We start from the raw sequence: 25,990 nt of genomic DNA on the forward strand, positions 1-25,990 counted from the left end.
ATTTCTTACAAATTCCCACAGGATGCAGATGCTGCGGACTGCACTGTGGAGCAAGATACCACAGGACATTCGGAAGGAAACAGGCCGGTTGAGCAACTCCCCTTAAAGGAAGAGGGTAAATGCAATCCTTTAAGGAAGGCTCCTCGCCTGTCTCGCGGGAGAAGGAGCCAATGAGGGTGTGGGGACAAAGAGAAGGTCGGCCCGGGCAGAGCTGGGAGGGTGGCACGGGTTGGAGGTGGGGGTGGGCCGAGGCGCCCAGGTGCTTCAGGTAGGAGTACTTGGGTGACCTGAGGTCCGGCCAGGCCTGCGGCCGACCTCGGTCTGGGTGCGTCTCTTCCCGCCCCGCGATTTCTGGTCTTTCGACCCTCGGCGGCTCCCATCCCGGCTCTCGGGCGCAAAGCGGGACAGCGCCGGGGGTAGCCCAGCTCTCCGCTGCGCGGGCGGATACTCACCCCGCCGGTCTGGAGTTCGGGATCCCGGAAGCGGAAAAGGAGCACGGCCCAGCCTGGGCGGCAGAGGTACTGGAGGAGGAGGAGCAGGAGGAGCCGCTGGCGGCCCCTAGAGCCAAGGCGGCGAGAGGAGAGCCAGCGGGCGTCTGTGAGTGGTGCAGGTGTGGGGGCGACAAGGCCACCCTCCCCTGGGCCCCGCCCGCAGCTTCTCGGCGCCCCGCCGTGCTCACCTGGCCGCGCTCCCGCCCCGCGCCCAGCCCCCTCCCTGCACCTGTCTCCCGCACCCGTGCAGAGCCCCGGGTATTCTGGGTGCCCTGCTCGCCCCTGGCCTGGCCTTCCTCAGAGCATCTTCAGCCAGAGCTGCGACCGTCCACCAACTGCTCCTCCCATTAACTGGTGATGAGAGGGTTCCTGCTCTAGTCGAGGTCGTTTGGGTAAGGTTTTTCTTTCTTTTTTTTAATTTATTAAGTCTGTGCCATGAGTTTCTCGCCTGTGAACTACTGTTTACCTCTCTGAATCCCGCATCCAAGACCTGCGCTCAGGGGTCTCGGATTTATGCTACCATAGCCTTTCATTCATTTCCAGATCGCTGTGGTGAGACTGCATAGGATCAGCAGGAGGAGATAATTTACTCCTTTATTGACCTTCTGCCTCCCTCTCTTAGATCCTAGAGTGATTTTTGAGAAACTGGCTTTTAAATGGCAGCAGTTTGCACTTGTTACCGGTCACTATAACAGGTCGCTGGAATTTAACTGGAGAGTCCATTCAAAGTTGTGGTCTTTCTCAGGCTATATTTGGGTCACGTTTTATGATCCAGTGTGGGCCAGTGGAGTATGTCTGTAATCTCTAGGACTGAGAGAACCTGACTAGTTATTACTTGAAAGTATTGCAATATAGTAGTCCATAAAAGTACAAGAAAGAAAAAAATCAAGGTCATTGTGGGCGGGTAATAAATCATAGTGTAAAGTTGCAGTCTAAAGTAAAGAGGACTAAGGATAATTAAGCAAAAGTTAAAAACGGGCCAAATGGATCCCCAGCCTCATATGCTAATATGTGTATTTAAAAAAAAATCACAACTTTCCTTGTGGTGGTAATAACAGTAATGGTGATGATGATAAGGTAGTATATGCCATCCCTGCACTAACATGCTTTTTATGTAATATCTTGTTAAATCCTTCCAACTTTTAGATTTGATTTATTTTAAAGATAAAACCCAGGGAGGTGCTTTCTTTTGTTTAGTTATGTCTTAATGTCAAAAAGGTTTTCGTAGGTGAGATGAGATGAGATGAGATGAGATGAGAAATTAACCAGAAAGAAGGAATGAAATGAGATTTGGTTTTCTGGATTTTTGTGTCATTACTGTCACAGTCCAGCTGTGGGGTCTTGGGTAGGCCAGTGACCTGTGCTGTTTCCTCATCTGTGCTAGGGAGTCAGGCTGAGTTCTTTGAGTAAGGCTTATTCGCTTTTCCTTGCTTACTTGGCACAGGTATGTTTGTAAATAATTTAAGACCCTTTAACTGGTTAAAGGTGCATTTAAAACATTTACTTGAAGAAATGTTAGTAAAATTACATCAAAGTGTAAGTTAAAAATGTATAATTCCATACTTTTGGAATAATGATTTGTGGAGTATTGTGCTTTCCCAGAATTCCTCATTTTAAATGTAAAGCAATAGGATTATATTAGGACCCTTCAAACTGTTGTGATTTCTGTTAAGCCTAACATACTTTAGAAGTTGTAGTTGGAGTATATGAAATAGACCAAATGGTGATAATTGTGTTACATTCCCTTTCTCTAGGTTGTTTTGCTTAATAAGAGTAATGAGCATTTAAAAATGCATACTCATAACCATTGGTTTAACAGGTAGGTTCTGAAACAAGATAATCAATGAATTGTAAAATTTTTACTTGTTTGCCCACTGAGTCATTTCTTTAATTCATGGGGACTGATTCAGAACTTTTGAAACAAGCATGGATAAAATAGTGCCATGTATTAGTGAAGAAATGAATGAACAAGCATGGATAAAATAGTGCCATGTATTAGTGAAGAAATGAATGGAATGAATGTCTCTATGGAGCTTTTTTCTGGCATTGTAATTGAGTGTGAGTCAAAATCTTTTTCAGCTTAGAAGGCCACATAGTGGTGATATCAGTACTACCAGGCATACATAACAGGGAAGGCAGAGGAAAAGCTATCTTTATTACCAGAAAGTTGTTCCCTGAACTCAGTTTTACTTTTGTATTAAAGAATGAAGACTTTTTATTTAGTAAACTGTTAGGGCTCAGATTCAACTTTTAAAATGCACTAAATATAAATGGCATTTTAGCATTTAGTAGAATAAGCAGTGCATTAATACTGCTGAAGTTGAAAATGTTTGAACTAGTTTGAGTCAGTAAAAAATATAGGTGAAAAACAAGAATGGAGAAACACCAGTCATTCTTATTGTCAGAACAGTGATTTTTTGGTTGAGAATCATTGGTAAATTGGGTCATTCTAGTTTGAAAAGCCCATCTTCATAGACATGAAGTAGCACTGCTCTCATTTTCACAAAATCTTCCCGGAGAACTCAGCAGTTGAACTAGAATTCCTTACTTCGGTTATGCATTCCTCATTAGCTCCTTAAATCAGGTCATGATTTTTTCTTCATGCTTCATTCTGTAACTTACCAGGCCTCTGTTTTTACCTGAAAGAGATTTAGTTTGCAGGCTTCAATTCAGTTCTCTCTATTTTAGATTACTTCTCTATTTTGGGATTTCTGCTTGAAGAGACTTCATGTCAACCTCCCGACATGCTTACAGAATGATACTAGCTGAAGGGCTGTACCATCTGAGGTTTCTCATCTGAGACAGATAGTTCTCCGACTTCAGTGTTAGAGAAAGTAGGTAACTGGGGTATGATTAAATTGTGGCACCACTGTAATGATGGGGATCCAGAATCATTTTTTGTTCTGGAGTTTATAAGACTAGAAGTAAAACTCATCTTTAAGTTTCCCTTCCTTTCCCCTCTCGCATCCCCCTGTAAAGTTACCATTTTTGGAGGTGCTTATTTGCTAGGCATTTTCCCATTTAAGGACAACCTGATGAATTAATATTTTTTATCAGCATTTTACATATGGTTAACTGAAGCTTGAAAAGAAACTGAAGAGGCTGTGTCATACTTTGAATGTGGCTCTCTTTTTGCTATCGGTACTAAACTGATTTCCTCTTCTGCTGATATACACTGAATACTGATGTGATAGTCAAAAAATTAAATACCTCATTGGCTAATTATTAATGATATTTTACATAGAATTATTTAATTTGACCAGTTTTCAGAGTAGATAAAAATCAGAAGTTAAATAGTTGTATAAATATATGTTTAAAGGTATATAGTTGTAACTTTGTTTTTAGAACTTTGAGCTGAATTACAGGTTTACATATTATATATTCATATATATTTTAACAATTTTCTTTTGACCCTATGGGGAAAACTTTTTTCCTTTCTTGGTGTGCCCTATAAATTGTTGATTATATTCTTTTAGACACAGCAATGTTAAGAATATTTAGTTAACAGGCCTGGCTGGTGTGGCTCAGTGGATTCACCGCTGGCCTGTGAACCAAAGGGTTGTTGGTTTGATTCTCAGTCAGGGCACATGCCTGGGTTGCAGGCCATGTCCCTGGTGGGGAGCACATGAGAAGCAACCACATATTGATGTTTCTCTTCCTCTCTCTCCCCCTTCCTTCCCCTCTGTCTAAAAATAATAAATAAAAAAAATAAAATAAAAAAGAATATTTAGTTAACATTTTATAGTTATGAAAGTTTGAGATATTCTTTGTTATACTAAATTTCCTAGGTTTTTAAGGCTAACATTGCTTTTATACCACATAGAGGAGATTCGATTCCACAATGGTTGTGATGTTGTTGAACTAGATGAAGTTTTCATCTCATTTTGTATATTATGGCTGCAATGAAGCTCTATTATCTGTAAGTGTGAAGTAGGATTTCTTTCTTGATTTTAAGCCAGGGAGTGACTGGGGTTTGACTCATGGATGGTTGACCTGTGTTATTACCTAATACTGTAACTGACAGGAACTGCTGTGCCGAAACATTGGAAAGCCATTGTAGAGTCATAGTCTTCATGGCATTATTGACCTTGGCCATGTTTCAGAATATGTGCCACATTCTGATGTGCCATATTTAATTCTGCTTGAGATTTTTTTCTAGAAGAAGATGAATTCATTTCTTCTAGAAATTCATTTCTTCTAGAGAAACTGTAAAGCAACAGTTTCTTTACTTGGTAATTCCATATTTTGTCTTTAAGAAACAAAGATACAGCCAAGGAGACCACTTTAACTCAGTTTAGAAAGTTAGGGTAGAAATAAATTACATTTGACAATCTAACAATCATAGATCATAGAAAAATTGACTCTGGGAGGTAATAGTTTAAAACAAGTCTCTAAGGGGAATGGAAATGTAATGATAATTATTTTGATGTATTTTTTATATCCTCAGTATGTAACAGTTTCTCATTGTTACGGTAAGCAGTATACTTAACAAACATGTAAATTGTCCTTTAATTCCTGTCTTGGAGAATGGGTCCATCCTTCACCCAGTCCCTAGGCTGAAACTTGGGAACCATCCTAGCATGTGCTCTTTGCTTCTACTTGTTCACCAACTCCTATAAATTTTACTCATAAGTAAAAAAAATGTTCTTAATTTTCCTTTTCCAACATGCCTCCTATCTTAAGTGTTCCATCCTCACTTCCACCCCTCCCCACTGCTCTTATAAGTTACCACTTTGGGGGTGCTTACTGTATGCCCTCATGTTTCTTGTGGGTGACCGGTAAGCCTGTCTAATTTCATTTAGTCAGTCTTGGAGCCTTATCATCCACCTAAGTCCATTTTTCAAAATACTGCCCTTTTATCCAAAATGCAAGTTTCGTCATGGCATTTTATGTCTAAAATTCTTTAATGGTTCCCACTGCGTTTAGGGTGAAATCCAAACTCATGGACATGGTTTAACAGTGTTTTTCACTTTTAGATCATACTCTGCTTGTGGGTCATGAAATAATACCAGAGTGTATTGCATACAATAGGGGTAAATATTTCATTAAACCTTTCCAGTTATATATTTCATACATGCAATATATACTTATAAAGCTTATATATTTGTGTGTACTAGTAACATTATGAAAAGCATTTTTTAGAGTGGATTGTGGTGAGGATAGACATAATTTGCCTCATCTTTCCACATGCAGTGACTTGTGCCATTTCAGCTTAATTGGATTTTTGACTTTTTATACCTTTGCTTATTTGCTCCTCATTCAGAAGAATGTCCATTCTTCAATTTAGCTAATTCACAGATTTCACCCTCTCCAGAAATCTTTCCCTGCTGGCAGTTTACCATAGTAAGTACATATTGTGTTGCAACCTAGTACACACATAAATTCCCACATAAGTGAAAAAAAGGTCCATGAAACAATATCCTACCTATATGAGATGCTTTCTTTCCCCCTTGCCTTCTGTCTTACCTTGTCTTACATGGCGTTATTCTTATGTGTTTACTACTCTTTTTCCACTGAGGATAGGGTCCCTCTCTGGTATTATATCCAGCACCAAAGCACATATACAGAGTCAATAGATGTTGATTAAATTAAGGGAACATTGAATCAGTGTATGCTTCTAAAACTCTTACCAATATTAAGCCTTTAAGCTTGAGCTGTAGAAATTAACTTTTATGGTTGCTCTTTTAATGGTTTTATTACAAAAGTATAACTTTTTTCCATACATTTTAAACTAAGACTTGCTTCTATTTTAGACTCTTAATTTTATGTTTATCAGTTATGATTAGATAGTTCTAGCCTTACATTATGATAGACATTACATTGCATTTTGTCCCATCAGTGACCTCAGAATTAATTGTCATTTTGTGATTTGTGATCAGGAAGTTTGACGAAGCCCAAATGCTGGATGCATAATGCTGATTTGTTTTATGGGAACTGAGTGGTTTCAAAAGAGAGAACTTTTCATGCATAATCATGAATCAAATGCACATTTTTTAGGGGTGGTGTAGGATATGAAAACACAGAATAAGGTGGAGTTGAGTCATCTAATTTCTGAATTTATAACTTCATAACTGACATTTTTAAGGTTAAGTTATTTAGCTGCTTATGGTTTTCATCTTTGTGAGAGATAATTATTTGTTAAACCATTAATAGAGTCTTATGGAAAACTGTCATTGAAGAGAAATCCATTTGTTGGAATGCAGTAAAAAAAGAATGAATCAAGATCAAACCTCTAAATGCAAGTACCAGAAAAATTACAACACATCACAGTGAATTTGCAAGTGGTGAGTCTGTGTTTAATTTTACATGGGAATAAGTTTTTGAATTGTGTGGCATAGTGTCCTTAATTCTTATGTTTAGTTGTATTTAATAGTTGTTCTTTGCAAAAAAGTTATACTTTATTTAAAATTATTCATATTAAATTGTAACATTTTCTTTTTTTTTAAGATTTTATTTATTTGTTTTTACAGAGGGGAAGGGAGAGAGAGGGAAAGAAACAGCAATGTGCGGTTGCTCCTCACATGCCCCCTACTGGGGACCTGGCCTGTAACCCAGGCATGTACCCCGGACTGGGGATTGGACCAGTGGCCCTTTAGTTCACAGGCCAGCACTCAGTCCATTGAACCACATCAGCCAGGGCTTAACTAAATATTTTCTTAAATAAGACATTTTTTAATAGAGAAATATAATCTGTAAGTAATACAAGTTTTAGAAACATCCTTCTGGATTATCAGTCTTACATGGATTTATAGCTGATGCTTCTGCATAGATTTTTTAAAAATATTAACTTTAAAAATATTTAAAGTAAGGATAACATATAGTGATAAAGAGAGGCTTAAATTAAACATTTTTTGGTAAGGTTGTAGTGTCTAATCAGACCCCCTAGTCTATCTTTATTTTTCAGTTGGCTAAAAAGAATTTAGAAGTACATATGTTAACTAATAAACTTAGAAGAACACATTAATACATACATAAACTGTGAAAACCTTCTTTCTCTTTGCTCTTTTCTTGCTCAGCCCAGTGATAACCACTGTTAAGAGTTTTATAGGGGTGTTCTCTTTCACACATTTTTCCTATTCATATACAGAAATTACTTACACTTTTTTTCTAACAGAACCAAAAATCATTTCCTCTCCTCTTTCTCCAGTACTTCAGCATACATATTATTAATTAGAGTCCAGTATTGGTTTGTAGGGATTTTTTAAAGGTAAATTTACATATCAGGAAATGGAACAGTCTTAAGTGTATGCTGGCTGAGTTTTGACTATTCGTAACCTGTGTATCTCAAACTCATATCAAGGTAGAGGTCTTTATCAGCACCATAGAAGTTCCTTTCTACCCTTTCCTGGCTTGTCTTTTTCCACCTCCCCTTTCAGGAAACCACTGTTAAGGCCCCCACCCTCATTCCCCAATAGATTTGCCTATGTAACTTCTTTTTTCACTCAATACTATATGTGGATAACTATATGGAGATCTAGATCTACCTTCTCCCCCTACTTTTTTTTTATTCTAAAATTTCAGTGACTTGGAAATAGTTTACACTATGGATATTATAATTTATTTAGTCATTCCTCTCCCTCTACATGGACATTTAGGTTGTGCTGTATTTTTGTGGTTACAGAAGTGCTGTATGCCCTGGCTCACCACCTTTGGAGCATCATTAGTAAAAGGTTGCCAAATTGATTCTTAATCAGGACATATTTCTAGGTTACAGGTTCAGTCCCCCATCGGAGCACGTGTGATCTCTGGTCTGGGCTCCTACAGGAGGTGACCAATCAGTGCCTCTCTCTCGCACCAGTGTTTCTGTTTCTCCCTTCCTCTCTCTAAAAGCAATGAAAAAATGTCCTTGGGTGAGGGAAAAGACCATGTTATATACAACATATATCTGTATATTATAATGAGTATTTTTTAGGTATTACTAGAAATAAAACTGCTGGGTCAAAGAATTTGGTATTTTAATAGATGCTGTCAAATTGTCCTCCAAATGATTGTATCAATTTATATGCACACCAGTGTGGCCTTTTCTGTCTGTCCTCTGAACATTGGATATTATCCGTCTCTCCAAATTTTGTCAGTACAAAGGGTTGAAAAGTATGCCTAGTTATTTCACATTTTTTTTTAAGATTTTATTTATTTGTTTTTGGAGAGGGAAGGGAGGGAGAAAGAGAGAGAGAAACATCAATGTGCCCTTACTGGGAAATCGAACCTGCGACACTTTGGTTTGCATCCTGCGCTCAATCCACTGAGCTACGCCAGCCAGGGCTTCACATTTTCTTAATCACTAGTGATGAGCCATTGGATTTTTTTCTTTTATGAATTGTCTCTCTAAATATTTACTTTGTATGCTTTTTATTAGTTATGTGTTGTTATTTTCCAGGGATGCTTTTTGTCTTTTACCTTGTTTTTGGTGTGTCCCGGGCTTTAGAACTTTTTCCTTTACGTGGTCAAACTTGGCTTATGGGTTCCATCTGTGAAGCCCTGCCTCATTCCAAGATTATAAAACCACTTGCTATTTTCTTCTACTAGCTTTGCTTTTTATTTGGAATTTAGAAGAGAAAGAGAAATCACTATGAACTGAGGTGCCAGCAAAATTTTTATGTGGAGAGTGAGATTCACATTGACCTTGAAGTATGAATTGAAGTTAGAGTAAGCAAAATGGCGAGAACATTTCAGAGAGGAGAAATGGGAGATGGGGTATATTTCCATATTCATGGGAACAGTAATAAGACCACTGGCTGAGGTGGAAAGTCTGATAAAACTGTACTTTTAGAGATATATATTTTACTACATTTCTTGTCAATTATTTTGGATTTTATCATTTTCTAAAATCTGCATTCTGATAATATAGTTTTATGTCACTTTCTTTTTATAGTGACTTGAATGTTCCTCCTGAGGAAAATGTGAAGTTTAGCTGCCTGAAAAGGCAAAAAGGAAAGGTAATTTGCTGCCAGAGTAGTTTGAACGTTGTAAATATTTATGTAGTCCAGTTTATTAGAGTTGAATTATAATTTCTTTAAAAAAAAGTTTGTGCAGTAGTAATTTACATCATTAATGAAGTTAGTCATAGCACTCAAGTATAGTTAGTTACCAGATATCAATCTTAAAAAATGTTGCAGTACCAGTATGTCCACGAGTTACATCAAAGTTTGAGTTATGAGCTCACCATTTAATATGCAAATTAATATGTTGGAATCTCTGGCTAATGAAAGTATGTTACAAATGCCACCCTCAAGATGGAATAGCAGCATCATGTTGCATTCGGATGTTGCTCAGGATGTGTAATAGTTTCTGTTCAGCCACGAGCCACGCCTGGTGGATGTTACCCGAGTGCAGTGGTCCTGCAGCGCTGGTTTCTGGTGGGGATCTGCTTTGGAGCTCTGGGAAGACCATTGTTTTCTTCTCTATGATCTAATTGTAGGGGTGATGTGGCACTGATTTTCACTAATCAGGTATTTTTTTAATATTCAACATCTTATCTCCTTACTGTTTCATTTTTCTATCCTTTGCTCACTTTTTCTTGAGGATCTGTTCCTATATATCCGTGAGGATATATAGACAATTTGTTGTCTATGTATGTTTATATCCGGGAAAAATAGATACATTTTAACCTTACTTTTCACTGTCTAATGTTTTCTGTTGTGAGGAATCTCTCTCTTTTAGTGATAAGGAAAATTTAATCTCTGAAAGAGGAGAATAAAAATAAAGTTGGAAATGTGAATGAGTAATTGATAATTTTGCTACTTGTTTTGTTGGCTTGTTTACTCTCCTGTTTCTAATACTAACGAATTTAGAAATAAATAATGAAATTACCCTGTTCTGTATAATTATTGTAATGCGTAATCTGTTTAGTCCTGAATGGAACTGAAACATTAAAGTACATGAAAATACATGAAGTTAATAATATTGAATATGTCGAGAGACAGAGTCTTCTGTCATTTCTTTTAGCACTTGATGGTTGGCAAGACTGTAAATATAAATATTCTTTTTAGTGTTTCTCTTTTTAGCTATGTAGATAGCTTATCATTTTTATTTGAGCTCCTTTAGTTTTTAAAATAATATCTTGCAAGTTAAATAGCATATTTTATCCTCTCTGACCTTTCTTGCTTAAATGATACTGATAGGTATTTGAATTTTCTAATTAAAAGGTAATAAAGTTCAACTTTTACTTTTTTTAAAGACCTAGGGTCTATTCATATTTTAGACTTCCTAGGTAAGGATTAATTTAGACCCTATCTGATGGAAGCAGTTGAGTGGTGTTGCATTTGAGTTCCTGTCTTATTTTCTGCATCCCCAACATTTGTAGGTTTTAGGGATGATAACATAAGGTTATTCTTTTAAAATTAAATAATCCTTAATCTTTTTTTTTTCTTTCTCTGGTAGCCTTGTAGCTTTAAAGAACACTGTCAAGGTCTGTAAGAGATAGTACCCTGAGGCTCTTCAATTAATGATAAATTATTCTTAGAATGAAGTAGTTTGGGATATAAACTGAAAATCTGGGCATCATCCTTGACTGTTTCCTCTGTGACCCCTAATGTCCAGTCAATTAGTAAAAGTACTGGTTTGATTCTAACCATTTCTTTAGTTGGTTTTTCTCCAAAACTAATTTTGGCTTTTGTCATCTTTTACACTAACTGATCTTTTCACCTTCCTCACCAGAGCTTCAGTGATTCCTTTAAGGTATAAATCTTATGTTAACCCCCTGCTTCAATAGCTTTCTAATGCCTCAGAATGAAGTCTAAGCATTCTAACACGGCATCTTTGTGTACTTCATGACACAGCCCCTTCTCACCACTCACTCTCTACTGAAGACTTGTGGTTTATGATGGTAATTTGTGGTACCTCCTATAATTCTTACTCTTGGGTACCTCTTGCTTTCCCCTCTGTTTGCAGTATTGTCACTTTGCTTGGGTAACTTACTCATCTTTTAAGACTAACCTCAGGTTTCAACCCCTGTAGGAAGTCTTACCCTGATTTAACTAGCCCTGTGTTTTGTGCCTCTGGTAACAACTTGTCCACATCTCTGGAACTTACCGTACTATATTAAACCCTTTTTATGACTCTTTTCCCCATTAGATGGGTAGTTTCTTTAAGCAAAGACTATGTCTTATTTATCACTGTACCTACAGTGCTTTGCAGGTGACTGCTATGTAGTGGAGGCTCAATGAATATTTGTTGAACCTGAGTTCAGCTCATTGCTGACGCTCCTGGATTACAGATTCCTGGGTACCACTCAGCTGTGTCATACAGTTGGAGATAATTTTAAACATTTTGTTGGTGTTTGAACTGTACTCCAAAAATAATTATGATTTGATAGATCTGTAGTGGGACCTGGAAATAGCATACTTAGAAAGCTTCTGAGTTGATTCTCATTTACTTACAGGTTTCAGAAACATCAGCCTAGTTTATCATTGTGTTATTCCATTTTATGTAAAAGTGCCCCTAGACCTTATAAGTAACTTATTGTTTAAGCTTTATGTCTACTAAAGTATGGACTTCTTTAAAGTTACTTTTTTGGTACCACAGGTATAGAAGTATCTTCACTTTAAGTACTTCATTGGGACGCCTGTTTGCGTTTTGCTAATACTCAACTGACAAAAGCCCCATTTAAACAGGAGTCTTCTTGAGTTGATAGTAAGATAAGTTGGACTTTAGTCCATGAATTTAAATATTTTTGGCAATTTGTAATTACTTTTCACTTTTTATGATTTTTCAAAAATAGTTTTTAAAGCATTTTACTATGGTTTAAAATAAACTAAATTGCACAAATCTTAAGTGAACAGCTCAGTGAATTTTTATGTAAGTTTATATCCAGAAAGCACTAACCATGTAAAGAGAGAGCGTTTCTAGTCCCACAAAGGTTCCATTGTGTCTCTTTACAGTAAATAAATACCCCTCCTACCACAAAATTACTATTTTGACTTGGATGATCATCATTTAGTCTTATGCTTTAAGCTACTAAACATTTATATACACATATATCTATTTTGGTGGATATGTGTACCCATTTCTTTTGGGTTTACACATGGAATTGCTAGGTTAAGGTTAAGGACAGACTTGTGTTTAACTTCAGAAATTAGTACCAATTTGTATTCTATGATACGAGTTTATAAAGGAAATTGAAATTAAATTATTTGAAGTTTATGGTGAAATTTGAATATCCTAAAACTCTGCTTTATTTTCTAAAATGTTTTATTTTGTCAAAAATATACAAAGATGCCCTGGCTGGTGTGGCTTAGTGGACTGAGCACAGGCCTGCAAACCAAAAGGTCACAGGTTCGATTCCCGGTCAGGGCACACGCCTGGGTTGCAGGCCAGGTCTGGGGGCCTCTCACAGGCGTGGGGGTCCAGTGAGAGGCAGCCAATCCATGTTTCTCTGACATATGGATGTTTCTCTCCCTTTTTCCCTCCTTTCCCCTCTCTCTAAAAATACATTACTAACATCTTTAAAAATATATACAAAGAAAATACAAAAAGTATCATTTTATAGTTGCCACTAAGGTAGTTTTGTTTTAGTCAAATAATATTTTTAATATAAATAACTTTTTCTTTTTTTCCTCTCCTTAGGATCATCCTTCCTTGTGGGTCAGCAGGCAGTTGTAGGACTGCAAAATGGGTCTCCGGATTCACTTTGTTGTTGACCCACATGGTTGGTGCTGCATGGGTGTGATTGTCTTTGTCTGGTTATACAATATTGTCATAATTCCAAAAATTGTCCTCTTTCCTCACTATGAAGAAGGACATATTCCAGGCATACTAATAATAAGTAAGTTTCTAGGTCTTTATTTCTTTATATAATTAAAGATTTTCCTTCATTGTGAATGTTTTTGGAATATAGCATTACTATGATAACCTTACTTTTAATATTAGTGCTATTAATACTAAGTTATTTCTAAATTATGCAAGTTTTAAAACATGATGGCCTTTATATACTACTTGGCAGGTTTAGGTAAATGTGATTATCTCTGTATCTAACTCTGGAAAATATATAAAGATCATTTTATTTAAAAGAAAAACTGGTACAGTAGTGCTAACTTGTGTGTAAATTTTTGATATTTCTGGTATTTACTTATTGCAAATGTAGGCGTTTTAAGAATGAAGATGGTATACATTAATGAGAAGTGAGATTTTTATGATTTAGATATTATTATTATATTTGTTATAACACTTTGAACCACTATATAATATTTTCTGCTGTAGTTCATTGGTAATGGCTTGCTATGATTAAGTTCAAAGTGACATATTTTACATGTACATGGCATTTATAGTTTCCATGTACATTATGTTATATTGACCTTGCAAGAGCTGTGGGAAATGTAATCTCTGATGTACAAATGATAACACTGAACAATACCATGCAATCAGCCCTGGAGTTAGCACTTAAGAATTAAGTTTCCTGTTACAGAGGTAGTGCCTGCTTACCCCTCCCCCCAACAGAATGCTTATTTTTTATTCACTTAAAAGGTAGAATTGTGATGAATGAATCTGTCTTCTCTTACTGTTATTTTGACTAGTTTTGTATTTTAAAACTTGTAAAAAGTTCCTAGATTCTTTATTTGCAAATTAAATATCTTAAGATCTGTTGAAAGCAATAATTTAACATCACTAACTCAAAATAATTTTGAAGATAGCTAGTTAAAGTTAATGAAAAAGTTTAATTGTAGAATATGTTTTAAAATGCTACTTTAATTCATTTATAGTCCATGTAGTCATTAAAAGGGAACTCATTCGTTTATATAATTATTTATAGGGAACCTCTGTAAATAAAGAACCTGATTTATAACAAGTTTATCAGCTATTCAGAGTAACATTTAAAAGTGGTAAATTTAAGGTAGTCTTCTTGGCAGTATTATTTGATGAATGAAATGAATTATTTAATTTTTCCATCTTTTGAAAATTATAAGGGGGACACCCCACAAAACCTGGAATTTTTTTCTGGAGGGTGGGACCCTTGTAATATAGGCTTACCCTGCTAGGTGAGTATTCTAGGAACCCATCAGTATCATTGCACCAGCTGGCATTATTGTGAGAGGCTGCGTTCAGCTTCAGTGAATTTTTTTTGAAGACTCTTTCATCTGGTTTGCCCATGTCATGATGGGTGATTTATGAGTGTACCTAACCACACCATGCTGAGTGTTCAGCAGTTTTTGACCCAAAACAGCATGACATCCATGCCCTACTGTCCCTATTTTCCCAATCTTGCCCTGAATGACTTTTTTTTTTGGTTTCTCTGGATAAAAGAAGTCCTCAAAGGGAAATGTTTTGCTGATATAGAAGAGGTGAAATGAAAAACAGCAAAAGCACTAAAAGGCATCAAAATAGATGAGTTCAAACACTTGAGCAGTGGAAAAATGTCTCAGTAGGTGTATTGCATCAAATGGAGAGTACTTTGAAGGTGACTGAAGTTTAAACATGTAAGAATAAATACACAATGACTCCTACTTTCATGTGAGAGCTGGAGAAAAGACAGTGGCCAAAGGTCATGCCAGCCTGTGAGAGAGGTGACAGGCACCTGTGGAACCCATAGGCCCTGAGATGGTGGAAGAGTAAGTGGAAGATACACTAACCTCCTCCCAGGGCTAGTCTGGTATTACAACTAAATTGTACAGAAATCATCCCGAATAACCAACATTAGTTGGACATTAGTTGGAGAGAAGCTTTATAACCAAGGACAGACAGAAGAAACCACTTCACCACAACATGAGTGTTAGGAGTGCAGAGGAGGTGTGGGAGTGCTGGCTGGGCTCCCATGGGTGGCAGCTGAAGTCCCGGAAGGATATTTTAGCAGCAGAGGGGTTTCCCCTGAGTAATGGGGGGTTTAAACCGCAAGCTGGGCTCCCTAGTTTACAGCACCAGAGGAACTGAATACAGGTAACATCTAGCTGTGAAAAGCTGCAGGGTTTCTGTCTGACAGGGAGAAATGGCTGGAAATGCAGAGAGCCTTTTAAAGGACCAACATGCAAAATATTGTTTGTAGCCACTTACCCTGGGCTCTGGCAAGGGAGGGCAGGGAGGACTAGAGACACTAGAGGAGAGTCAGGGGTTGGTGGCTCTGGGGAAGGAACTGAAGGAGCAGCTGCCAGGATCCCTGTGCTGAGTTATTCCCCATACTGCAGGGGCCATTTTGCTTGGCAGAACACTCCCGCCAAGTAGCATCAGCCTGAGGGGAAGCAGTAGTCCCACCCTGTGGAGCTTAAGCCAGACTGCTGGCTACAACTTGAGGCTATATCATTGATTAGTTTAACAACTAAGGGGGATCTTTGGGAGCTCTGAGATTGAAGCTGACCTTCCCCCTGGACCCAGTGCTGATATAGCCTGGCCCTAATGCATGGCCAGGTTCTTTTTGCACAAGAGAGAGGCCCAGCAAAGGGAGCCACGTGCTATGGCCCCAAACAGTTTGACCAGGGTTAGTCACAAGTAGCACATGACAAAGGCCTACATCAGAGTTTTTGCAGATCTATCTAATACATAGAAACAAATATAAAGATGCAGCCAAAATGGGAAGACAAAGACACAGACCCAAATGAAAGAAGAGAATTCCCCAGAATAAGAACTAGATAAAATGGAGGCAAGCAATTTATCAGATAGAGAGTTCAGAGTAATGATTATAAGAATACTTAACAGCATGAAAAAAGACATAGAAATTAGACATAGAAAAAGACATAGAAATTACAAAGTAATACGCAGGCAGGAATAAAAAGTAGGTTACATGAAGCAGAGGATTGAATCAGTGATTTGGAACACAATGTAGGAAAAACATCCAGGCAGAGCAGAAAAAAGAAAAAAAAAGGATTTAAAAAAATGAGAAGAAGCATTTTGGACACCATGAGACAGAAGAACGTCTACATTATGGCAATACCAGAAGGAGAGGAGAGCAAGCAAGGGATCGAGAACCTATTTGAAGAAATAATGACAGAAAACTTCCCTAATCTGGTGAAGGAAAAAGAATAGAAGTCTAGGAAGCTCAGAGTCCCAAACAAGTTGGGCCCAAAGAAGCCTATCCCAAGACATATCATAGTTACAATGACAAGGCTTAAAAACAAGAGAATCCTAAAAGCTGTAGAGAAAAGCAGGTAGTTACATACGAGGGAACACCAATTAGACTGTCATCTGATTTCTCAACAGAAACATATCAGACCAGAAGGGAGTAATGTGAAATACTCAAGGTGATAAAAAGCAAGAATCTACAACTAAGGCTACTTTACTGAGCAAGGCTATTAAAATCGAAGGAGAAATAACAAGCTTCCCAGACAAGAAAGAGCTAAAGGAGTTTGTTAACACCAAACCAGTACTGCAGCAAATGTTAAAGGGCTTGCTTTAAGACACGGAAGAAAAAGAGAAAGAAAAAAAGAGGAAAATAGTCTAACATAAAATGGCACTAAATACATATCTATCAATAATAACCGTAAATGTAAATGGCTTAAATGCTCCAACCAAAGGACAGAGGGTAGCTGAATGGATAAAAAAACAAGACCCACATATATGCTACCACCAAGAGACCCATCTCATATGGAAAGAAGCAGATTAAAAGTTAAGGGATGGAAAAAGATATTTCATACAAATATCTTGAAAAGAAAAAATAGCTGGGGTGGCAGTACTTACATCTGACAGAATAGACTTTAAAATCAAGGCTATAATAAGACACAAAGAAGGATACTACGTAATGATAGAGGGAATAATCCAACAACAGAATTGGATGACAGAAATGTTTAACCCTAGTAAACATTTACACACCCAACATAGGAGCACCCAAATATGTGAAGCAAATCTAGATGGACATAAAGAGAGAGATCGACAGAAATACTGTCATAGTCAGGGATGTTAAACCCCGTAGACTTCAAAACCCCATAAATCTTCCAGACAAAATCAACAAAGAGCCAGCAGCCTGAAACAACACACTGGATCAAATGTATTTAATTGGTATCTTCAGAGCCTTTCACTCAAAAGCAGCAGAATAGACACACTTTTCAAATGCATGGACAGTGTTTTCTAGGACAGACCACATGTTCGGACACAAAACAAGGCTCAATAAGTTTAGGAGTTTGAAATCATATCCAGCATCTTCTCTGACCACAATGGTATGAAACTAGAAGTCAAACACAAGAAGAACACTGAAAAACACACAAAGACATGGAAGCTAAATAACATATTACTAAACAACAAATGGGTCAACAATGAAATCAAGGAAAAAGTTAAAAGATACCTTAACAAAGGAAAATGAGGACACAACATTCCAAAATCTGTGAGACACAGATAGCAATCTTAAGAGGGAAATTCACAGCATTACAGGCCTATCTCAAAAAAATAAGAAAAAGAAAAACAAAGCCAGAAGTGACTACAAGGAAGGAAATAATGGTCAGAGCAGAAATAAATAGAGTCTAAAACAATGATGTAAAAGATCAGTAAATCCAAGATGTGGTTCTTTGAAAGATAAACAAGATTGACAAACCTTTAGTCAGACTCATCAAGAAAGAAGAGTGAGGACCCAAATAAGTAAAATCAGAATTGAAATAGAAATAACAACTGACACCAAAAAAATACAAAGGATTGTAAGAAAATATTATAAACAACTATATGCCAACAAACTGGACAACCTGGATGAAATAGATACATTCCTGGAAACATACAATCTTCCAAAACTAAACTAGGAAGAATCAGAGAAGCTGAATAAGTAGATTAAACCTAGTGAAATTGAAGCAGTAATAAAAAATCCCAACAAACAAAAGTCCTGGACCATATGGCTTCACAAGGGAATTTTACCAGACATTCTGAGAAGAACTAACACCTCTCCTTCTGAAATTATTTCATACAATTCAAGAGGAGGGAAGGCTCCCAACTCATTTTACAAGGCCAGCATTATCCTAATTCCAAAACCAGATAAAGACACTACAAAGAAAGAAAATTATAGGGCAGTATCCCTGATAAACATTGATGCTAAATTTCTCCACAAAATATTAGCAAACTGAATACAACAATGCAGCAAAAAGAGCATATACCATGATCAAGTGGAATCAAGGTTGATACAAAATTTGAAAATCAATAAGTGTGATTCACCACATAAACAAAATAAAGGGTAAAAACTACATGATCATATCAATAAATGCAAAAAAGCATTTGATAAAAATCCAGCACCCATTTATAATAAAAACTCTCAGCGAAGTGGGAATAGAGGGAACATACCTAAACATAATAAAGACCATATTTGACAAACTCACTGCCAGCATCATACTCAACAGGCAAGAACTACAGGCAGGCCCCTTAGATTCAGAACAAGACAGCGATGTCTGCTTTCACCTCTCTTATTCAACCAACATAGTACTGGAAGTCCTAGCCACAGCATTCAGACAAGAAGGAAAAATTAAAAGCTTCCAGATAGGAAAGAAAGAAGTAAAACTCTTTATTTGCTGATGACATGATACTGTATGTAGAAAACCCCAAAGATTCTACCAAGAAACTACTAGAACTGATACACAAATTCAGCAGAGGAGCAGGATACAAAATTAATATCCAGAAATCAGTTGCATTTTTATATGCCAATAAGAAACAAGCAGAAAGAGAGATTAAGAAAACAGTGCCATTCACAGTTGCTTCAAAAAGGATCAAATACCTGGGGATAAACCTAGCCAAGGATGTAAAAGACCTGTACTCAGAAAATTAAAAGACACTGAAGAAAAATTGAAGAAGATACAAATATGTTAAGTGGGAGCACTTACCATGTTCACAGATAGGAATAATTAACATCCTTAAAATGTCCACACTACCCAAAACAATCTATAGATTCAGTGCAGTTCCTATCAAGATTCTAATGACATATTTCACAGCACTGGAACAAGTAGTTCAAGCATGTATATGGAACCACAAAAGGCCCCACATAACAACAACAATCCTGAGAAAAAACAACAAAGTTGGAGGAATTATGCTACCTAATATCAGACTATACTGTAAGGTCACAGTAATCAAAACAGCATGGTTCTGGCATAAAAACAGACACACAGATCAATGGAACAGAATAGAGAACTTAGAAAAAAACTACACCTTTATAGTCAATTTTTGACAGAGGTAGCAAATAATACAATGGACTAAAGACAGTTTATTCAATAAATGGCAGTGGGAAAATTGAACAGCTATGTGCAGAAAAATGAAACTACACCACCTTCTTACACCACACAAGAGCATAAATTCAAAATGGAGTAAAGACTTAAAAGTTAGAACTGGAACCATGAAAATTCTGGAAGAAAACATAGGCAGCAAAATCTTGGACATTGCTTCTTAGCAATATTTTATCAGATTTTCTTTCCCAGGCAAGGGAAAGAAAAGAAAAAATAAACAGATGTGGTTACATCAAACTAAAATGATTTTGCACAGCAAAGGAAACCATTAACAAAATAAAAAGAGAAACCACAGAATGAGAGAACATATTCACCGATACATTTGATAAGGGGTTAATATCCAAAGTTTATAAAGAACTTATGAAACTCAACACCAGAAAAACAAACAACCCAATTAAAAAATGGGCAAGTGGACACTTATCCAAAGAAGACATAAAGTTGGCAGATCGACATATGAAAAGATGCTCAATGTCAGTAATCATCAGAGAAAATCAAAAGAACAACTATCATCAATATATCACCACCACCAAGTGCTGGTGAGGATGTGGAGAAAGGGGAACACTTTTGCACTGTTGGTAGGAATGCAGACTGCTACAGCCTTTGTGGAAAGCAGTATGGAGATACCTCAAAAAACTAAAAATGGTCCTGCCTTTTGACCCAGTGATCCCATTTCTGGGAATATATGCAAAGGAACCCAAAACACTAATTCAAAAGAACATAGCCACCCATATTTTCATTGCAGTGTTACTTAACAATTGCCAAGATATGGAAGCAGTCCAAGTGTCCATCAATAGATGAGTGGTAAGACAACTATGGGACATTTACACAGTGGAATTCTACTTGGCTGTAAAAAAGAATATGTTACCCTTTGCACAGTATGGCTGGACCTGGAGAACATTGTGCTAAGTGAAATAAGCCAGTCAGAGAAAGGCAAATACCATATGACTTCACTCATATGTGGAAGCTAATGAACAAACTGAACAAGGAAAATATAGACTCAGAGCAGGATGACAGCTTGTTGTGGGGAAGGTGAAGATAGCAGGTGGAGAGACTGAGCAAAAAGGAAAAAGAACTCCTGGACATGGACAACAGTGTGTGATTGCTGGGAGGGAAGGGGTATAAGGGGACTAAGTGGTAATGGAAAAAATAATACAGTAAATACTAAATCACAAAAGAGTAAATATATAATTTTTTATAAGTACTGGGTTTGGGGTCCTCCTTGTATTTATCTGGTGGTAGTAATTAAAATATACATTTAAACTTTAAAATATGCTTATTGGTAAAATGTTTTAAAGGGTAAGTGACTAATTTTCTCCCTTCTCTTCCCCTTTCCCCTTCACTTTTCTTCTAGTATTCTATGGCATTGCCATATTTTGTCTGGTCGCCTTAATAAGGGCCTCAATAACTGATCCAGGAAGACTCCCTGAGAACCCTAAGATCCCACATGGAGGTATGGTCCTCTTCAGACTTACCACTTATACTATGCCAGAATTATTATTTTTATTAATGTATTTATTGCCTTTAGTTGTATTAGCATATATAGTTAATATGTTATATATGCATTTTAATTATATACGTATATTAGTTGTATATGCTAATACAACTTTCAAGTTTTGTTCTCAGATTTTACCTTTGCAGACTTCTCTATTTAAAATTGCAGATCCCAGCTGATTCCTCATACCCTTGCTCCCCTGCTCCCCTTTTCAGTTTGTGTATTTGTGTGCCTCTCCTTCCACTCTAGATCTGTACAACCTCTGTGAGGGGGCAGGCAGCTTTGTTGTTTTGTTTCCATTTGTTCAGTGCTGTATCCTTAGTGTCTGGAACAGTCTCTCTATGTCACTTAGTAAATACTGAGTAAATATTTGTTGAGTGGCATATAATTATTTGAGAAATTATATTTTTATTTAATGAAAGAATTTTTGATGGTGCCATTTACCTCATGATATAAATATAATGTTGCCTATAGTAAATTATGCAGTATTATCATAACATTGCCTGTATTTGTCTAAATTCTAACAGTTTGAAAGCATTTAGTGTGAACTGAAGGTAACTTTTAATCACTTTATTACATGGTAACCATTCATATCACAAAAATAAATTGAAAAGTATTGCTTGTTTTATTACATGCTGGATATAGTAAACCTCATTTACACTTTTTACCGAGTTTTACTTCTTGACCATTTGTCCTGTAAGCTTTGAGAACTCTCTGAACTTTATTCTATTAAGAAATTTATGTCTTTGTTGTATATTATAGAACCAGAATACTTTTTAGAGTAATTCAATGGTTTCCAAACTTGCTGCACATTGGAATCACCTGGTGGCTTTTAAAACTGTTAGTGTCCAGATCACATTCCATGTTAATTAAATTGGAATGTGTGGGGGTGGGAGCCAGGTATCAATATTTTTCAAAGATCACAGATGATTCAGTGTGTAGCAAACTTGGGGAACCAGTAATTCCTTTCAAAATTTGATTAAGTGGCAAGCCACTTTAGAGCCTCCCTTGAATCCCTGATTGTTGTTTTTTGAGACCTATCATTTCCAGGCTTGCTTACTTGGCATTGCAGGTTTTAATGATTAAATGGGAATGATATAACACTGATGTTTACACAGCTGTAGAAATGTCTGAAAACTATGTTGAATATTTAGTTTTTATTAACTTAGAGAAACAGTATCACTGTCACTTAGCAGTTAGTGTGTATGTCTGTGTGTGTGCATGCACCCACAAGCATGTGTTTGGGCAGAGAGGGTGATGCTCTGCAGTTTGTATGAAATCCCTCTTCTCAACTAGCCTAAACCAGAGGCTTAAAATACAGATAAAGGAATTGTCTATTTTAACTTTAAAACCCAGTGTTTCCAGAAAATCAGAGTGGCAGGCTATTCCTAACCTAGGACCCATTTCTAATAAAATCTTTACTTTGCAGTGGTCTGACACTCCTGTACTTACATGTGTCAGATACTGCAAATCAGGGAATGGGGCCAGTGAAGGTTTCCTGTTGAAAATTTCACATCACTCTCTCTCTCTGTCTCTCTCTTTCTCTCTTTTTTCTTATGCATTTGAGGCCATGTGTGGTGGTGGGTGCGGGGGGAGAGAAAATCTCACATCTTATGTGAGGGGAGAGGCTGTTCCTCAGCTATAGAGAAATTGTCATGTAGTTCTAGTATTCTTAAATCTACCATTTTTGTAGTCAAAATAGGGAATCTCAGTTTTTCTGAGAAATTTCATATATTTAAAACTATATTGGCAACTAATTCAAAATTTTAAAACATTGGTTTTAAATGAATACCGAACAGATTATATTTGTGGGCCTAATTGAGTTTACATGAAACCACTGTGTTATGGACTGGAGCAGTGGAGGACACCATGTTGCTGACTCTTTGGATGTCTGTATTGTATCAACTTCCAGCTGACATTTGAACTATTTTTCTTCACTGAGTTCAGAAGACTTCCCTTTTTCCCAATTGAGAAAATATATTAATTTATTACATTTTAATGTTTACTGAGTCTTGTGGTATCTCATGTCGTATGATTTTTACGGTAATTGTGTGAGGTAGCCTGGGGAATCAGGAGCATAGATTAACCATTGTAGGTCACACAGCAGCTTGTTACAGAATTGATCTGAGGCCCAGATCCTTGTATCTACCAGCTTTTACCATGGGTGTATATACAGAGTAATAATTTTAGCTCAGTTTTCACCTTTGATTTGATTGTGGGGAAAATTAGAAGTTATCAAGTGTTTTTTGTGTTGGTTACCTGATTATTTTGTAAATATAGTTTTAACTAGTAAATACAAAAATTTAACAGTGAACAATAATATAGCATGACTAAAAAGTTGGGGCCGTAGAGTAGTGACATTTATTCAGCATTGTTTTAAAGTTAAGGAATTTGATAAAATTCAGTTCTTTAGAAAAGGAAAATGAAATCTTAATAATTTTATGATTTCAAACAATTTTTAAATTTAATTACTCTGCAATGTTTTATAGTGCCTGTTTTTTAAAACAGAAGAAATATGTAACTCCTCATATATGAGACAATTTGAATATAAGAGAATTTTCCACTTTCCCGTGCAAAGGTCCCTAGAATTTGATTTTATAAACTTTTGGGCATGTAGAGGAAATAGTCAAATGAAATCATTAAATGTTTGTTATTCAAATTATTCACACATGTCCAAAATATAGAAATATTACCTTTGTCACTTTCAAATTTTGTGAAATGATTTTATTCAATCTCTTAAATTTTTTAAACAGCTTTATTGATTATAATTTATATGCCATATAATTCACCTGTTTAAACTGTACACTTCAGTGGCTTTTAGTGTATTCATAGAGCTGTGCCACCATCACCACAGTCTTAGAACATTTTCACGTCAAGCTCGTTCTTAATTTTGACTTCAGTGTTTTTTGTCATTACTAGAGCTACTTAAAAAAATTTTTTTATTGTTCAATTATAGTTGTACCCATTTTCCCCCATTATTCTCCTCTGCTCTACCCATCCCACACCTCCCACATTCAGTCCTCCCCCCACCACTGTCATCTTTGCTCTTGGGTCCTTTATACCTGTTCCTTGACTTGATCCTTCCCCTTCTTTCCCCCATTACCCCCACCCCCTCTGATTACTGTCAGTTTGTTCTTTATTTCTACTTCTCTGGTTATATTTTGCTTGCTTGCTTGTTTTGTTAATTAGGTTCCACTTACAGGTGAGATCATACAGTATTTGACTTTCTCCGCCTGGCTTATTTCACTTAGCATAACACTCTCCAGTTCCATCCATGCTGTTGCAAAGGGTAGAAGTTCTTTCTTTCTGCTGTGTAGTATTCCATTGTGTAAATGGACCACAGTTTTTTGATCCACTCATTTACTGATGGGCACTTAGGCTGTTTCTAGCACTTGGCTATTGTAAATTGTGCTGCTATGAACATTGGGGTGCATAGGTTCTTCTGAATTAGTGTTTCAGGGTTCTTAGGGTATAATCCCAGCAGTAGAATTGCTGGGTCAAAAGGCAGATCCGTTTTTAGTTTTTTGAGAAGCTACTTTTGGACATACTGCTGCACAGCAAAATCTTCTTTTTTAAGTTTTAAGAAATGTATCATCTTTTAAATTTGTTGCTTTCCCTTGAAAATTAACCCAAGCTGTAGAGATGCATGTACTATTAATGCTGAGGGTTGTGTATTCACTCATAGTTTTGCGTCTTACCTCTCTCTTGTATAGCTTTTTAAAAGTGATCTATGGGAGACTTACGTTTATTTCCTACATTGACAACCAGTTCTGTCAGTGAACCTCTATTAAGACCCAGACATTGTATTGATTTTGGTAGTTCAAGTTATATTTTTCCCTAAAACATTACTTTGTGATTTGAAATACAGTAATGGGAAAGGACCCTGAATATACAAATCTTTTTAAAAACTCGCACAAAAGGTGATTCCTTCTTTTCTGAGGTATAAACAAAGCAAAACCTTGCTTTATATTTATTCATGCATTTACAACATTAATAAGGATCCATGTTAAAGATTGTGATGCTGTTAACTTATATTAAACAGCCTCATTTATGGTTTGCCTTTTTTTCTTTGCTTAGTTTCATGTTTTGATTTTTCTCCCTTTAAAAATATTTCTGTGAGTTTTAAATTTTTTTATAGCTACCATAAATTAGCAATTGGATTTTCTCTCCCATAAGCATTTATTTTATAAAACATTTATTAGATGGCTAGTACAAAAGTCTTGTAGGTAGTTATCAGACATTAGGTTGTGTCAGTCAACAAGCTCCTATTTGGGTATGAGTAAACCCTGAAGAAAGAATTAAAGGGAGAAGGATAAGAAATGGTTTATAGATATATAGGATAGGTTAAGATGGATGGATTTTTTTCTTGCCATTCAAGCAAAAACAGAGATGATACTTTAATTAAATTTCTAGACTTTTACAATAGTGATTTTTACAATACATAAGCATGTGTGTGTGCATATGCATGTGTATGGAAATGAGCTTTCATAGGTATTTCTCATTTTAGGTACTTGTATAGTATCTTAAATGTAGCCAGAGGAATGGCTCAAGCTCTTTTTAAAAATAAAGTTATGGTCCAGACCATAGAGCAGCAAACTCTATTTTGAAGGGCCAGATAATAAAATATTTTCAGCTTTATGGACCATATGGCCTCAACAGTTCCTCAGCTCTGCCATTCTAGTACAAAAGCAACCATAGACAGTACGTAAATGAATGTGCATATCTGGGTTCAAATAAAACTTTATTTATGGACATTGAAATTTGATTTTCATGATGTTTACATGCCACAAGTTATTATAATCATTCATTTAAAATTGTCAAAACTGTTCTTACGTTAATGGTCACACAACAACAGGTAGTGGCCTGAATTTGCCTGTGGACTGTAGTGTGCCAGCCTGTGG

At 36.5% G+C, this 25,990-nt stretch overlaps 1 protein-coding gene across 7 annotated transcripts in view; it reads left to right on the top strand.

Annotated features, from left to right (window-relative positions):
- The first annotated feature begins 435 nt into the window (after positions 1–435).
- The window catches only part of ZDHHC21 (zinc finger DHHC-type palmitoyltransferase 21), a 69,279-nt gene continuing 43,724 nt past the window's right edge, over positions 436–25,990 (top strand). Inside the window, exons 1-5 of one of the 7 annotated variants that reach the window (XM_036021586.1) lie at positions 504–597; positions 3,180–3,325; positions 6,645–6,775; positions 13,056–13,254; positions 20,949–21,047. In XM_036021586.1, coding sequence (XP_035877479.1) covers positions 13,101–13,254; positions 20,949–21,047 — 253 coding nt within the window. In that variant the 5' untranslated portion in view covers positions 504–597; positions 3,180–3,325; positions 6,645–6,775; positions 13,056–13,100. Of the gene's footprint in view, positions 884–2,476; positions 3,326–4,316; positions 4,411–6,644; positions 6,776–9,363; positions 9,428–13,055; positions 13,255–20,948; positions 21,048–25,990 lie in introns of those variants that run through there. The other 6 variants (XM_036021585.1, XM_036021587.1, XM_036021589.1 and 3 more) reach the window with 6 other exon arrangements.

Source organism: Phyllostomus discolor, chromosome 3 (genome assembly GCF_004126475.2).
Source record: "Phyllostomus discolor isolate MPI-MPIP mPhyDis1 chromosome 3, mPhyDis1.pri.v3, whole genome shotgun sequence".
In the NCBI taxonomy this organism is placed as follows: domain Eukaryota; kingdom Metazoa; phylum Chordata; class Mammalia; order Chiroptera; family Phyllostomidae; genus Phyllostomus; species Phyllostomus discolor.